Raw genomic sequence first — 17,426 nt, forward strand, 5'->3', positions numbered from 1 at the left:
TATTATTCGGCCCCTATACTTTCAGTGCAGCAAACTCACTCCAGAAGTTCAGTGAGGATCTCTGAATGATGTAATGTTGTCCTAAATGACCAATGATGATAAATAGAATCCACCTGTGTGTAATCAAGTCTCCGTATAAATGCACCTGCTCTGTGATAGTCTCAGGGTTCTGTTTAAAGTGCAGAGAGCATTATGAAAACCAAGGAACACACCAGGCAGGTCCGAAATACTGTTGTGGAGAAGTTTAAAGCCGGATTTGGATACAAAAAGATTTCCCAAGCTTTAAACATCTCAAGGAGCACTGTGCAAGCCATCATATTGAAATGGAAGGAGCATCAGACCACTGCAAATCTACCAAGACCCGGCCGTCCTTCCAAACTTTCTTCTCAAACAAGGAGAAAACTGATCAGAGATGCAGCCAAGAGGCCCATGATCACTCTGGATGAACTGCAGAGATCTACAGCTGAGGTGGGAGAGTCTGTGCATAGGACAACAATCAGTCGTACACTGCACAAATCTGGCCTTTATGGAAGAGTGGCAAGAAGAAAGCCATTTCTCAAAGATATCCATAAAAAGTCTCGTTTAAAGTTTGCCACAAGCCACCTGGGAGACTCACCAAACATGTGGAAGAAGGTGCTCTGGTCAGATGAAACCAAAATGGAACTTTTTGGCCACAATGCAAAACGATATGTTTGGCGTAAAAGCAACACAGCTCATCACCCTGAACACACCATCCCCACTGTCAAACATGGTGGTGGCAGCATCATGGTTTGGGCCTGCTTTTCTTCAGCAGGGACAGGGAAGATGGTTAAAATTGACGGGAAGATGGATGCAGCCAAATACAGGAACATTCTGGAAGAAAACCTGTTGGTATCTGCACAAGACCTGAGACTGGGACGGAGATTTATCTTCCAACAGGACAATGATCCAAAACATAAAGCCAAATCTACAATGGAATGGTTAAAAAATAAATGTATCCAGGTGTTAGAATGGCCAAGTCAAAGTCCAAACCTGAATCCAATCGAGAATCTGTGGAAAGAGCTGAAGACTGCTGTTCACAAACACTCTCCATCCAACCTCACTGAGCTCGAGCTGTTTTGCAAGGAAGAATGGGCAAGAATGTCAGTCTCTCGATGTGCAAAACTGATAGAAACATACCTCAAGCGACTTGCAGGTGTAATTGGAGCAAAAGGTGGCGCTACAAAGTATTAACGCAAGGGGGCCGAATAATATTGCACGCCCCACTTTTCAGTTTTTTATTTGTTAAAAAAGTTTAAATTATCCAATAAATTTTGTTCCACTTCACGATTGTGTCCCACTTGTTTTTGATTCTTGACAAAAAATTAAAATGTTATATCTTTATGTTTGAAGCCTGAAATGTGGCCAAAGGTTGCAAGGTTCAAGGGGGCCGAATACTTTTGCAAGGCACTGTATATATGTATATATATATATATATATATATAAGGTTTATCTAACTGTGGTTAGAACAATTAGCTTGATGATGGAATTTCTGCTTAGTCATGTCGTCACTTTTCCCTCCCTTTTCCTCTAGGTGGCTGAAAATGTTTTACTAACATATTTATGTGTATGGTGAGGGCAAGGGCGTAGGTTTGCATAGGGACGGTAGGGACATAACACTACAAACTTTTCAGGATGCTCAAATTATCCCCACCAACTTTTAAGCAACCTTATTTGCATTATATAATGACTTGTTATATACTGTAGGTCATTTAGATTGTCTTCCATATGGTGTAAGGGTAGAATTGATCCTACCATTATTAAGTGAATTACAGTACTTTCATTATGTTCAGGCTTACATTGACCCCTTTTTACTCGCTGAAAGTGCCAGTCCATTTTTTCCCCTCAAACGCACGTTTGATTGGCTGATGACTTGAACCCCCCCCCACACACAAACACGCATTCTCAGCCCAACAGAAATACAACATGCCGCCTCCCCCGCCCCGACGAGGGATATTAGAAGTTATTTTTCTGCCAGCAGCAGCCACTGTAAGTGATGTAAAAAGACGTCAATGTTGTGAAAGGGGGGGGGGGGGGGGGGCACCACTACATTTGCTACTGCTACAGTGCTTCCAGTCAATTTTACTCAGATTTCTTGAAGAAAAACAGCTACCTAAAAATAAGCTTAACAGATTTATATTAAGCAAAAAGTTTGTATATTTAATCTTAAAAGAAAAACTTGTCAGAAATGTTCTTAATTCAAGAATAGATATTATTCAAAACATTATTTGAAATCAATTTTTTTCTCGGTGAAAAATGACCAACTTTTAGATGTATGTGCTCAGTACGGACAAATAGTAATATTCACTTAAAGTGGAAGAATCTGACGCATTAATCTGTTAACTAACCTTTAACACTCAAAACAAGATGGAGAAAATTATTTGACTAGATTTAATAAAATAGAAGATTAAGACAATATAAATTTGCAGTGTAAAAGTTAGTATAGATCAATACATATTTATTTTGCATTTATCATTTAGCCTATCAATAAATTAGGTTCCTATTGCTGAGAAATGTAGCCCTGACCCTCATTCACCCAATATGTTTGGACTTATTAATGTCCCGTCCCCATAAAGGTTATGCTGTTGTATTGTCCCTTGTCCCTACCAATATTGAGACCAAACCTACGCCCTTGGGTGAGGGAAACCTTTCATTAATTCAATTATTTATTTTCTGCGTCGCTTGTCCTCACAAGGGTTGTGGCAAGGGAAACTTTGAAGTCATAATTACTACTTGCTACTACTTACTACAATTGAAAATATATCGGGTGAAAAATGTTTTAAAAATTAAAAAGAGAACACAGCTGCATCATTAAAAAAAAAAGTTTTACAACTCGTTTTATTGGTTTATATGGCTGTTGTCCGAGGAAGGGGTAAGACAAAAAAAAGTTGGGGGATTTTAAATAATAGTCAGGAATCACTTTTAACACAACTAAGTAATGATAATTTACTCAAAAGCCTCAGGGTTCTTTTTTTTGTGCATGAATCGTGATTTTTTTTTTTCTTCAAACGCACTCTGATGTCATACTGTGTATGAAGACAAAGGACCAAAACATGTCAGGAAAAAAAGACTTTTAATACATGAAACAATGCTAATAAATAAAGATTAAACAAGTGCACAATCAAAATAAAATCCAACAAAATGAACATAACACTGAACAGTCAAGTACAGTACAATTAAAAACAAAATCGCCCCAGACATTTACAAATTTTCTTAAAAACTTCCAGAGGCAAACATAGACATTGTATAAAAGCATCATACAGTAGCGCATTTTGTCATTTGAGTATAATTTACAAATTATGGAAGGATAAATACTTATGGCTGACCTCCAACCTGAGACACACACGTGTGAAACTGATTTTAACATGTGTGTCTCAGATGAGCTTCAAGCCCTTGTACATGTTCTCAAAGATCAGTAAGAGTGAAGTGACAATAACGGCAGGCCACCAATTGACATGAAACTCACGCTTGATTTATATTGTAAATTATTTTGAAAAGCTTTCCTCCGTTGGTCTCGTCTCTGTTGGTGCATCGCAGAATCAAAGTCAAGGGCACGTCTGCCGAGGGATATGGCTACATCAGGCGTTTGCGGGAAGAACACTGAGCATCTGTCCTTCGGCATGCCATCTTCAGTAAGGAGCAAACTTCTGTCTCTCTGGCTTTTTAATGCAGTTGGCTGAGGAGATTTTGGCTGTGTATGCCGCCAGAGTGGTGTGGGAGGGCGCTGCCGTGACGGCCACGGCGGGAGCTGGGCTAGACAGAGTCAGAAAAGGGACGGACTTCATCCCCAGCAGGCCCGAAAGGGGCACGGCGCCGTACGGGGTGCCCAGCACATGAGCTGGGGTCAAGGCTCCCACCGTAGCCAGGGCAGGAGCGGGTGAAGCGGCCGGTGACGCAGGTTGGGTAAAGGCCATGTTGAGGTCGACGGGAGTCGCCATGGTGGAAGCCTGCGCTGTGGATTTGGCCGTTTCTAAACTGCCAGACGTGGAGAAAGCGCAGGGAATGAAGATTAGTGGATTATATTTTGTTGCTGCAACGGTCCATGCATGCGGAAACAAACAATCAAGGGTTGTAAAAGTCAAACTGTTGCAAAGGTCAAAATTTGTTTATTTGTTGCAGAATAAGACAAAATGGAGTTGGGGAATTTGAATCTGAGTTCAAGTTTAAGATCACACCTGTGTCATGTTGATATGTATTTTCCATGCTGACAATGGTCTTCTTTGTGGTTCAGTATGCTGTTGAGCACATTCTTGTTATCAACATTAGTTCTTTGTTGTTGTTGCTTAGTGTAAATATGTTATTAGCATAAATGACAAAATGTGGCCCAAAATGTTTTGGTGACCTGACCTCAAACTTTGTGTAAATGCGCGGTTAATTAAAGAGTGTAGCGTGAATATGAGTGTGAATGTTTGCTTGTCTATGTGTCTTGTAATTGACTAGTAACCATTCTCCTAAAAAAAAAAAAAAAAAAATCGGCTAGGATAGGCTCACCTACTACTATGAACTGAATAAAAGCTAGAAAACAGCTGGATGGCGGCGAGCAGCGTCCTAAAAAAACCCGCAGGAGAGCCGTGCTTTGTGCAGCAGTGGTCGTCAGCCACTCTGCGTCATTACTCGCCGCCAGCTGTTTTTATCTCCTAGGCAAAGCCCATAATAACATAAGACACATAAACATGCAAGATATCGGGGTCTGTAACTTGGCTGCACAACTTGATGGCGAAGTAAATGAGGAAGTTGCAATTGTGCCATATAGCCATTGACAGAGCTTAGTTTTTATATAGAAGGAGGGGATGGCCAGAAACCGAGGTACTCAGTTTAGGCCCGCCTAAAAAAATCCTGGTGTTTAAGGAGCAGAAAAAAATGTTTCTTGCTGTCACTTAAAAGATTCAGCACTACCAGTACTTTGTTCTCAGTCTGTGCATGTGTTTTCAGCACTTACTGTATCTTGAAACATATTCCATGTACACTATTTAGAAATCGAATCAAAATGACTGCACCGTTTCTTTAAAACAGTGTTTTTCAACCGGTGTGCCGTAGCACACTAGTGTGTCGTGAGAGATCGTCAGGTGTGCAGCGAGAAATTATCCAATATCGCATTTTTTTTTTTTTTTTTTTACATTGTCGGGCAGAGTTGCCGTAGCCTATAGGAAGGAGGGAGTGGGTAGAAGGTTTCAGTTTTGTTCATGCGCAGATGAGCTTGTGTCGCGTTCAAGAACTGCTCCGATTTCTAGCCATCAGCCACCTTGCTGTCCGCGACAATGTGGACTCAGCACGTCTACTGTACATGATTTGATTAGACTTGTCAAGAAAGTGTCCTTTCCATTTTATCCATAAGTGACGACCGTCTATCTTTCCCGTGTTTTATTCCAACTCATTCTCGAGGACAGCAAGGTGGCTGATGGTTAGAAATCCAAGCAGTTCTTGAATGTGACACGAGTAGCTATCCAACAGCGCCATGGCGCCAAGCAAGCTTAAACGTCATCTCCAAATGAAACACCCGTCACTTCAAAAGCAGTTGAGTGACTATTTTGTACGCCTTTGTGAAAACATAGAGAAACAGGCAACCTTTTGAGAAAAACTAAAAAGGTAAATGGGAAAGCCCTCAAATCTAGTTACCTCGTTGCAGAACTAAATTCAAAAAGTTTCACACTGTGGCAGAGACATTACTACTACCTGCCTGCAAAGCCATTGTCAGTGAGATGCTCAGCCATGATGCCGTTAAAGACATTGCTAAAGTCCCACTGTTTGATATTTCTGAGCTTTTCAAGCCAAACTGCTATAAGAAAATAAAAACATAGAGAAGAAGAGCTTCATGTGTGTCTTTCTTCAATTCCTCCCAGGATATCGGCTTTGTGTTCATCTAAATTGGCTCAAGTTTCACACTGAGTAAGTATAAATATTGAGAAATTATTTTATCATTACTGTATTTTTCGGACTTCAAGTCGCACCTGAATATAAGTCGCACCAGCCATAAAATGCCCAACGAGGAGGAAAAAAACCATATAAGTCGCACCGGAGTATAAGCCGCATTTCTGGGGGAAATTTACTTGATAAAATCCAACACATATAACAGATATGTCATCTTGAAAGGCAATTTAATATAAAAATTAGGGCTGTCAAAATTATCGCGTTAACGGGCGTTAATTAATTTTTTAAATTAATCCCGTTAAAATATTTGACGCAATTAACGCACTATGCCCGCTCAGACAGATTTAAATGTCAGTACAGTGAAAGGCCAACTTGTTAATTGTGTTTTATGGAGTTTTTCCGCCCTCTGCTGGCGCTTGGGTGTGACTTGCATATGTTATGTGGCGTAATGTTGCCCTCTGCTGGCGATTCAGTGCAGCGGATTATTTGGGTTTTGGCGCGCTTTTCTGACGTGATTATATGTCGACGCGAACTCACACTAATAGACGAGAGGAGTGTCATTACTGCAGCCCGCCTCTCTCAGTACCCTGCGCCGCTCTTCTCAGTACCCATCCCGCAGACAGGAAATGACGCAATACCGCAGCTCTCAATCCCCTCAGACCGGAAATGTCGTCAACCCTTGCGACGAAAACAAGTTACGTTATTTCACCTCTCGCGAAGAAAACACGGTAAGTGGCCGCACTGAATAAAAGTTTTTAAAAGCGTATGCATGTTTAAAAATGTTAAATAGTTAAACAACACTTGCGGTGAAAATATGAAGTGTTTATTTTGAGTTGAAAAGACCGTACTTATATCTAGTATTCTTAATGTAATTTAAATAATGTCTTCCTTTACTAACTGCATGTGACTTTGCTCTACTTATATTGTTTAATACGTACTGATGAATTCAGCAGCGAATTGGCTAATGCTGCTAATGCTTTTTACATTTTTCACCCCTCAATGAACAGTCTTCTTTGTGTAGTTTTCATTATATTGCACTCTTATTTTTCATTATGTACATGCCTGCAATTCGCAGCTCGCTGTTTTTGTTGTTGTATGGTATTGTTGTTTTGCCTTCATTTGTTTTGTCTGGTCCTTTGTAGTTTGAATGTTGTCACATGATCCAAATAGGACAAGGTTGTAATTTTTTCTTGATATTGTTACTCTGCTTAGCTATATATTTTTTCATCATTATTATTATTATTTTTTTTACTAGCTCCTTGATCACCACCCCATTGGGAAGAAACTAAATCACGACCCCCAAATGGTAGTCTTCCCATGCAGATACAGGGATGTCACACAGATCCAAATGGAAGTAAGTAGCATAAGTAGTAATGTACTTTAGATTTTGGACTGTGCTGAACACTTTTTTTTGATAGACATCGAACACTGTAAAACCCACTGTGCAGACAGGACCAATGGTGACAATATAAGACCATGCTGAGCTTCGTGGACGGTTCAAACTCATCCTGCCCAGGAACGGCTGGTATGTTTTTATGTCTGAGACAAATGTTGTGCTCAGTGGAAATCTGGATAGGCTTATTATTCCTTATATTAGTTAACAATTGGACATAATTGATTATTTACTCTTTGTTTATTTAACCAATCAACATTCTCATTAGCTTATGCAAATCTTGAATATAAAGAGGCCAGAAATGGTGTTGATTGTCTAAAAAAAGAAAGTTTGATTGACACGTGCTGACTTTTGGAACGTTGGCCTGAACAATGAAATGGAATCAACTGTGAATTTTGAGGATTTAGTTTCTCTAAAGAACATAATGTCACTTGTACAATTAAGTAAAATGTAACTTTTTGTGTTTGTTTTTTGCAGATATGAATGCATATTTATAACTTGTCTAACAAGTAGCTCATTCAAAGGTATAAAAAAGTATTTTTTGGCGTGTGTAGGGTATTTTAACTATGTAGCCTACAGAATGCTTGTATGGGCTCGTGTAGGTGTCTGCGTACGTTTGTATTTATATAACATATGTCCGTGTGTATAGATTATGTATTTTTCAGGGAAGGACCATATTTGTGGCTGAACCCTATGTTGTTGCAACATGGTGAAAGCCTACAGGATGTGACCCACACATGCATTTGCCTGTAAGGCTGATTAGTAACAACTACAACTTGGAGCATTGGTTCATTTTCAAAGAACAGTCAAATCATAACAAATTAAATGATCCAAATTCCAATTATTTGTGGGAAGAAAAACAGATCCAATCGTGAGATCAGGGAACTATTGTTATCTCTAATGAAATTCAGTATCCATTCATATTGGCATGGCATTTCCATGATGATCCAGAATAGCCTTGTTTGGTTTTGAAGGTATGTTCCAGTCGATCCTTTTATGTTGCCCCTTCAATTAAAGCAGAATTGCACTCCAGATGATTCATCCAATCATTTGAAGCAAATTTCTAAAATGCCACTCTAAAATTGCGAATGTTTTGTTTCAAGGGCGTTGGCCCGGTCTCAACATTGGTAGGGACGAATATAATACAAGTAAGGTTGCTCAAAAGTTGGTGGGGACAACTTTAGCATCCTGAAAAGTTGGTCGTGTTATGTCCCTACCGTCCCTATGCAAACCTACGCCCTTGTTTTGTTTGCATGAATCATTTAAACCTGACTGGTTGGTGTTCTTATGCATGGAAACACGTTTGTAATTGTTTAACTACTGTATTTAATATGAACCTATATTTTCAATTGCAGAAAACGTTGACAGTCAATCAACAGGGGGACATGGAAAGAGAGGATTGGAAGTGAAATAGAGGTATTTGTAAAAGTGTGTATATTCATTGATTCAAAACTTGAAGGAAGTGACTCGGTTAAATTCTTACGTTAGGGTTTTCCGGGACAGCCATAGGGGAAGGACTGTGGCATCTTCATGTTGATGGTAGGTGAGTTTAACTGTCCAATTTTGTCCTCTGTGATATTTGTATTCATTTATCCATTTGTAGTATGCTCTTTGCACTGTTCTGGATGCTCTCTTTGAGTTTAACCATTGTAAAATGAAGTTCACCGAATCATTCAAATTGGGCTACAAAATATCCTTGTCGTTATTCTTTATTTACACTTGTTTTTAATTTTTGTTAGACTGATATGCCAACTCTGAGGAAGTGGTGGTGTATATTGCTAGCGGACAATTTCAAACTTGGGTGCATGGTAAGTCTTTGAAACTGTTGATATGGCATTCATAGGAAAGTAGGTGCACAGCACCTTAATTCTTTGTTGGAAAATGTGGAATACTTATTTTTGTATTTTTTCAACTTATGTGAGCCACAGGAAAGAGTTAGCCCATTGGACAGATGAGGCAAAAGCATTACTGCAGGGTGAAGTGCCACCAGTCTATCAGTTACAGAAGTGAAATTTGAATATAATTGCTGAGGTCAGCTTTTAAAGACTTTTTAGTGTCCATTACTCTGACGCACTTTTGAACATGCCCCCCTTTATTCACTGATTTATTTTTAGGAAGAGGTGCAACCACAGCTCCTTCAAGTTCGTGGTGGCCCACTCCAAAAAGATATGGCGGGAAAAAATGGTAAGATTGTTTATATACCTAGTTTAATGCAATGCCTGAAAAGAAAAATCAAGTATAAAATTAACAAAGCATCATTTTTATTTTACTTATGTAATATTCAAATAGCTCTTTTCTTTCTCTTTTCCAATGAACAGTTTTGGTAAAAGGATTGTGCAAGACAGCACAAAAGCCTCGGACAGGGCTAGGGGAAAAAAAAAAAATCAATGCAGTAGGAGTTCCCAAGCATCCTGCAGATGGAGGAGGATGATCACGAACTACAATGTCTTGGAGCCATTCAAGTTCTGTTTCAACCATCTGGAAGATGGATTTACCTTTTTTGAGGAGATTGTTGACTAAAGAAAATATCTATTTTCTCAATAATAATAAAAAATAATAAAACTAAAAAAATAAAGTTTACCACATCAGAACTGGTTGTATTGAGTTCATTTTTCTACACTTATGAATTAGTTGGTTTTTTTTCTTTTATCCCAGATGTTAGTTGTAGGTAGTTTTAATTACCTGTGATGAAGGCGGGAGTGCTTGCCGAAAAATGTCAGGTAATTAAAACAACCTACAACTATTGTCTGGGATAAAAGAAAAAAACAACTAACACATGACAACTTTTGTCATTTCTGTTTGAAATAAAGGTGCCTTTCCTGGAGCAGAAAGTTTATTATAGTTTCTGAATTAGTTAATTAGGATCTTCACCCACATGAATGAATTTAAGTAGCAAAATGAAAGACAAAATTGGTTTGGTTGCAACATTGAGAGAATATTACGTTTTTGATACATTAAATTGTAATGAAGCTATATTAATGTGTCCGTTCATAAAAATGTAAGGATGACAGCAATTTTGTAATAATTCTCAATTGGAGTATATTTTACAATTGACAAACTAAAGTACACACTGTGATAGGTCACAGGCGATCTTTCAGTCACTAATTAAACCTTTATTGCAGTAGTGTGTATTTTAATTTTGATGTACTGTAACCGTGTTTTTCATTTTGGTAAAATCAGCAGGCTTTAACAAACTGACCGCGCTTAAAGAGTTAATCTCCCGATTTCACCAAATCAATTTAAGGAGCATATAAATAAATTATTATTTAAATAATAATGAGTGATGCTGAAACCGAAAATAAAAGACGTGCGAAAAGAAAATAAACTAGTATTTACGTTCGAATGGACGCTAACTATTACGATAAAACCGGAAGCTCGGAGCTCGAGCGCAGCTTCATGTTGTCATTTCCGGTCTGAGAGCTGCGATATTGCGTCACTTCCTGTCTGCGGGATGGGTACTGAGACGAGCGGCGCAGGGTACTGAGAGAGGCGGGCTGCAGCCAGACTCTCTTGTAATAGACAGTGCTATTCAGACCAGCTAACGTCCGCATCCAGTATTCAGTGGCAGTTCTCATAGCCCCATCACACTGTTTGTGTCTAATACATGCATCGCTTGTGAGTTATATTCCTCCTTTTTTTATATTCATGAGCATTAGATAGTTATTGATGATGTGTATTTGAATTTGTTCACATATATGGTGAAATGCAGTTACATTGTTAGATGCTTGTGAGCTAATTGGCTAGTGCTACTGCTCAAATGGACACGTGTGTGTACATTTTATGTTATTTTGTGATTTATGCAAGTTATTGACACATTGCCTTGTTATTTTCAGTTTTACAAAAATACAAGAAACGTGCTCCTGTCAAAAAGAGATGACTTCAGTAAAGCCCATGCAACTTTGCCACACCGTCTGATTTCTTTTTGGAACTTATGTTCGCTATCTGTCAATTTGTGTACTCACACACATTGAGGACAGAATAGGGCTACTAGTTTATTTTTTGATTGAAAATTTTACAAATTTCATTAAAACGAAAACATTAAGAGGCGTTTTAATATAACATTTTATCCATGGATCACTTTAACAGAATGTTAATAATGTTAATGCCATCTTGTTGATTTATTGTTATAATAAACAAATACAGTCCTTATGTACTGTATGTTGAATGTATATATCCATCTTGTCTTATCTTTCCATTCCAACAATAATTTACAGAAAAATATGGCATATTTTATAGATGGTTTGAATTGCAATTAATTGCGATTAATTACGATTAATTAATTTTTAAGCTGTAATTAACTCGATTAAAAATTTTAATCGTTTGACAGCCCTAATAAAAATACAATAGAGAACAACATGCTGAATAAGTGTACAGTGTACAGTGCATGAACAACGATATGCAAATATATTATTCTCACCGGGACGCTACGGCTCAGTCCTGGCTATACAGCGAGCTAAACTCCCAAATGACGATGCTGGATGTCCGTATAATTTGCTGAATCAATTTCGTCCTCGATACCAAATAGGTTCGCATCAGCGTAAATAAATGATAATTAGGTGCTATTACAGCAATGACACAAACGGTTAGAATGTGTTTGCTAGCATTAGCACATCGTTCAAACAACCACAAAACTGGCTCTAAGTGTCCGATCGCGGGTGGAAAACACACAACAACAACAGAAAAGATGATACACACAAGTGTTGCCTCTGTAGATATTTTAAAAGCATAAACAATGAACGTAGGTTCGCAGCCGTCCCTCTCTCTCTCTCTCTCTCTCTCTCTCTCTCTCTCTCTCTCTCTCTCTCTCTCTCTCTCTCTCTGTCTCTCTCTCTCTCTCTCTCTCTCTCTCTCTCTCTCTCTCTCTCTCTCTCTCTCTCTCTCTCTCTCACGTGTGAGCGCTCTTTTTCACGTAAACAGGTGCGAGTGCGCCCCCACGTGGGCGTGAAAGCGCCACAAACTAAAAACATGCATTTCAATATAAAAATGTCAATAATACAATTGAACACACACTGCCAAAGGTAGAACGCGAACGTGGCCATAGCTATTAAGAGTTATTCAGATAACTATAGCATAAGAACATGCTAACAAGTTGACCAAACCATCAGTGTCACTCCAAAACACCAAAATAACATGAGAAATGATATCATAATGTGTTAATAATTTCACACATAAGTCGCTCCTGAGTATAAGTCGAACACCCAGCCAAACTATGAAAAAAACTGTGACTTATAGTCCGAAAAATACGGTAAATATACTGTACAGAAAGTAATTTTGGAACATTTTTGGTTTGTGGTGTGCCGCGAGATTTTTTCCAATGTAAAAACGTGCTGTGACTCAGAAAAGGTTGAAAAACACTGCTTTAAAACATATTTTACCTGGCCAGCATTTGGAATAGTGTTGAAAAATAGGATTTCACTTTACACTACAAAATTGGCAACCGCTATGCTCAGAAATCAACTCCTAAATTGTGCATAGATTATGTATATTCTGCATAAAGGGGAATATATGAGTGAGTTCCGACAACCAAAGTATACCCCCCCATAAATTCTGAGATGATTTATGAAAATATTTCTGATATTTTGAATCCTAAGCAGACATATGGGTGGGCGGGCTGTTGGTCTTGGCAGATTTTGCTCTTTGCGTGCATTTCAAGCTGAGGGAATTCTCTAGATCCCCCCCCCCCCCCCCCCCCCGCTCTATCAAAGTGAAAGAGAAGCGTGTGCGAGTGCCAGCATCACCCCATCAGTGTTCATTAGTTGGTCGGGAAATTGCATTAATTATCCTTGTGCGCACACACACACACACACCCCGCCTGGTGTTATTAAAGGCTTTTATTTTAGTACTAAAGATTTCTTTCATCATGTTTATTTTCTGTTTCAACAAGACGATAGAAACCTAGAATCTCACGTTTTATTAACGATTCATTATTAGTGTGTTTTTACTTTTTTGTAGATTTTCTTAGTCCATTAGACAAAAGCCATAGGACTGCAGTCATGCTCATTAGTTGACTGACTGAGTCATATGCGTGTGTGTATATCTGTGTGAGACACATTGTAAATATTTCATTCCATCAAAACACGCCTACCTACTACAAGCTGCAATGCTTTCCCTTTCTCCCTGGGGGTCAATTACGTGTCAGGCTAGGACATAGCTCATTATCACTTAAGACTACAGCATGACTTTTGACCCTTTTAAAGGCATGCTCTTCCCCACCTCAAGGCACACCCTGTGATTCATTAAATAAATTACGCATTGGCCCTTACCAGGAGGTAATGAGGTACTGGGCCAGGTTAATGCTGACTGGGGTTCCTGTGATGGTGACATGTCGGTCACTTGTCCCGTCCAGTTGGCTGCCAATCTTGATCTGGGCCCCCGACACCTGCCTGATCTCATTGATCTTAGTGCCCTGACGGCCGATGATGGAGCCGATCAGCTGAGAGTGAAGAGAGGGGCGGTAAGACAGGATGCTCACTAAGATGGATAAGACTAGCAAGTATAAATAAATTAGTAAAATTAAAAATCATTGTTTGGTCAGTGGAATGATTGCAAAAGATTAAATATAATAAAAGAATAAATCATTGGAAAAGCATGGTTCATGCTGCAAACTGTATTACAAAAAAATCCTTCCAAACAAACGTAGCGGATACAGTGGAGCCTCGACATACATGTTTAACCTGTTCCATGACAACATTCGTAACTTATATTTCAAATCATCTTTTGCAATTGGAAAGAGCAGAAGTTAACTCGGTAATATTTTTTTTCAAAATGCGCAAAGAATATACAGTATGCCTGTAATCATTGTTGTCTCCATGTGTTTTGGCACCACTTGTGTTTATTTATTCAATGATTACAGCATTATAACAAGCTATTGCCTGTCAACGACGTTTCCCTTTTTTTCCAATTCAAAATTCTTTGACGTATTCACCATCTGCCCAAATGCTGATTGTTGTAAATTAGCACTCACATTAGTACTCATATTTTAATTTTTTGCTTGCTAGTCAAAGAAATCGATAGCTCCTATGTTGTATAAATTTTTAATTGGGTCACGCGCGTCTCCAGGCAGCACTGACTAGTTTTTAGGTCTGTGATGATCTCTCAAGTACTTTTATAAACTAACACAAACTAGGTACATGTCCCGAATAAATATGTGACTTTTGTCTTTTGTACAAAAACTGGCCCGACAACAATAAATCCAACATATCTCATTAGAAAATCGCAGACATAAGGAAAACAACTTTGAGTATTGCAATAACATTGTTTGAAGTGAGTTGCTCATCCATCCATCCATCATGCATGTCAAAAGCATTTTTCTGCTCTTCCGGGGCCTGCTTTAATTGCCTTTGAGTGTGCACAGGCAAAAGAGAAGACAGAAGGCACATTTGCCTCTCATTTATCTGAGTGGCTAAAAGGTTATTGATTTCTCCGAGTGGCCGCGACTTCCCAAACAAATCACTTCCAAAACGCACGCCAGTGAGACGCATCTTCTCACTAATGGAAAACATGATGGAAAAACAACTCCAATATCTATCAGATGTTGCTCTCAGCTGGAGGAGACAACTGGAGACTGGAATTGTGGAGGCTTCCAAAATACACGCGCATGTGCTGTGATTCACGCAAAGTGGAGCCAGGCTTACTACCAACAATAGATATTCAACAGAGGGCGTGTATCAGCTCAATTGCAGGGTGTCAGCCTCACTGGTAGATATATAGTGTGATGGGGGGTTGGGGAGAGGGTGAGGGGTAGACAGTGATGAAGTACTTGTAGTATGTGTGTGCGTGTCGGCAGCTTAGTGGTGGCTGACGCATAGGTCGAAATACACAAACGCACGCACCGCCCATGCCGCTCTTGTTCCTGCGTTTGGCATTCCTTTCCAGAGAGGTAAGCAGCCTGTTGGGCAAAGTCTGATTTGTCACACAGCGGCCCGCTCGCTCTGTCTGGCTATTCTTGGCTCGGGTGGCGGCGGCACACAGAACAGCCTGCCTAAAAACAGTAACTCTGGAGACAATGGCCAGCATGGAGCCCCAATCACAGATAACACCTCTATCCAACTGAGACTCCCAATCTCCTCTGGCCTTTCACTGCAGCTGTCAATAGATGCCAGCTGTCACCAAGTTTGCTGCAAATGACAGCAGCTTTCCTTCGAAAAGCCTGAAGGAAAAAGCTCCGGAGTGCACAATATGCTTGCTGCTACTTACGGTGTGCCATCCACATCCTGCTGAGCTACACATCGGAGGGGATGCAGGAAAAGGGATGCAATGGGGCAGCGCACAGCCATTTCTCTTGTAGCAAACTCTTTGGAGTGCTTAAGTACACTATCCTGTTCACCATGTGTAAGCACTTTTGCAGTGCATTGGAGTGCGCGGGCGCCTCTGTGTTCATTGCGCTGATGGGGGCGGGGGGCTACAGGGGCTCAATCGTGCCTATAAGTCCTCTTTTATGGAACAATGGCTGGAGCTTACAGCTGTCCCCGTCACATATAGAACTGGTATCCTTCATTCCACTGATGCATTGTACCACTTACTGTGGGGTTTGCTCGAGGAAAAAAAAGCCTTTCGAGCATTTTAGAAATGTGGCTGAAGGTCTGAAGGCTTGCAACTGTACTCTGCGCAACAGTGTAACTAGGAATCATCAATCTAACGCTTGCTTTTCCTCGTCTTCTGTAGACACTTTAGACAGTGAGCAAAATGCTGCAGTTTTTCTTTGCAGACTCGCGCAAAGGTTGACTTTACAGGCCTTCAAAAGGAAAAATTTAAGTGGCAATTAATCTAACACAGAAAGAGAAATAACGCCTCCATGCACCAATTATGTTTTTAAAAATTTTTTTTATTTAGATGTTTTCAGTACATTTATATAGGACATGGTCAAACTGGAGGCCCAGGGGACAATTGCGGCACACTGGACAATATTTCACAGCCCCCATTTTCCATCAAATTTTACAATTAGTGTTGCCCTCACGGATTTTGCTATGAGCAATTAATAATATTTACAGTATATATATAATTTTAAATAAAATTAATGAATTAATTGAAGGGTCATGTAGAGATTTTTTTAAAGTGGCAAAACATAAATTAGAAATGAAATTTAAAAAGCCATGAGTAATAAAAATAAAAATAATTCTAAATAAAATCAAATTAGCTAAATAAGTGTGGCCTATGTGTATTTTGCTCTGAGAATGTTCTTTATTTAATTTTTGGTTTTGTTTTATAAATCTCTTGTGACCTCACATAGCTTCATGCTTTGGCTTCCATTGAAAGAAATGGATGTTCAATTCAGTTTAACTGAGAGGAGCTGGAACAAATTGAATGTTCACTTCCAGCCCCTCCCGGTTGAAATGGGTAGGACGTGTATTGCCATCAATAGTTTTTCAATATCATTTCCCTTCTTTTACTTACTACTACAACACATACTCTGTGACCTGGACTAGTAGTAAATGAACTAAAATAATGATAACTTTTGAATAGATGTCTACTGCTGTGATCACTGTCCTGAAAGGGTTATATGTTTATTTTTTTCACTGTGATGTTGGCCCTAAGGGAGGATTGGGGGTACGATTTTGATGCTTCGCCCCTGCTTGAGTATAAAGAAAATAAATGTCTTTAAATACAGATGTGTGTTAATAACTCTGACAAATTTGAATGAAATATAAAAGTTGATAACACTGTAAGATAAAACAAGCTTTAAAAACATAAAAAAATGAAGCACGTGGGGTCTCAAATACTGTGGGTGTGTCCGATGAATGAATGAAACGAAAGTAGACATTCACACAGTGATTATATTGCCCTTTTATGACCCCATCCCTTCCAATCTTTTTATGATAGGGTTAGGTTTTTTTTCCACAAAGAAACTTTTTACTACTGTGATTTCTGCTCCTTCATCTAGCATTAGATTTCACTCATGTCTGTTTGATATAACTCAGTTGTTCTTAACCCGGGTCGATCAAACCCAAGGGATTCGTTGAGTAAATCTAAGGGGTTCGGCGAAGGTTAAAACACACAGGGCGCTATTTTTGTACACTAATTTAAGGCAAAGTGTCGTTTTAGACTAAGTTTTGGATTGGTGTTCCCCCAAGTTACAGGCTTCATTCCATTTCTTTCACCTGCTAGCCCTCAGTCTAATGGGAGGAGTAACAGGTTTGCTCAGTGGAAG

General features: G+C 39.2%; 1 protein-coding gene and 1 long non-coding RNA gene across 8 annotated transcripts in view; one reads left to right on the plus strand and one right to left on the minus strand.

Moving 5' to 3' along the window:
• Positions 1-2,892: 2,892 nt before the first annotated feature.
• The window catches only part of pcbp4 (poly(rC) binding protein 4), a 66,379-nt gene continuing 51,845 nt past the window's right edge, over positions 2,893-17,426 (minus strand). The window contains exons 12-13 of one of the 2 annotated variants that reach the window (XM_057822194.1): positions 13,543-13,712; positions 2,893-3,993 (exon numbers count right to left, since the gene is read on the minus strand). In XM_057822194.1, coding sequence (XP_057678177.1) covers positions 3,648-3,993; positions 13,543-13,712 — 516 coding nt within the window. In that variant the 3' untranslated portion in view covers positions 2,893-3,647. The remainder of the gene's footprint in view (positions 3,994-13,542; positions 13,713-17,426) is intronic. The other variant, XM_057822185.1, reaches the window with a different exon arrangement.
• On the plus strand, positions 6,488-9,870 carry LOC130907302 (uncharacterized). Of its 6 annotated transcripts, XR_009061444.1 has the most exons (10): positions 6,539-6,614; positions 7,029-7,062; positions 7,142-7,240; positions 7,305-7,411; positions 8,635-8,695; positions 8,768-8,818; positions 9,019-9,087; positions 9,202-9,310; positions 9,394-9,463; positions 9,598-9,870. It is a non-coding gene; the product is annotated as an uncharacterized LOC130907302 (long non-coding RNA). The 6 variants fall into 6 exon arrangements; XR_009061445.1 differs by lacking the exon at positions 7,029-7,062 and having other exon boundaries at positions 6,488-6,614; XR_009061446.1 differs by lacking the exon at positions 6,539-6,614 and having other exon boundaries at positions 6,624-7,062; positions 8,768-8,822.

This window comes from Corythoichthys intestinalis, chromosome 2 (assembly GCF_030265065.1).
Source record: "Corythoichthys intestinalis isolate RoL2023-P3 chromosome 2, ASM3026506v1, whole genome shotgun sequence".
NCBI classification, from domain to species: Eukaryota; Metazoa; Chordata; class Actinopteri; order Syngnathiformes; family Syngnathidae; genus Corythoichthys; species Corythoichthys intestinalis.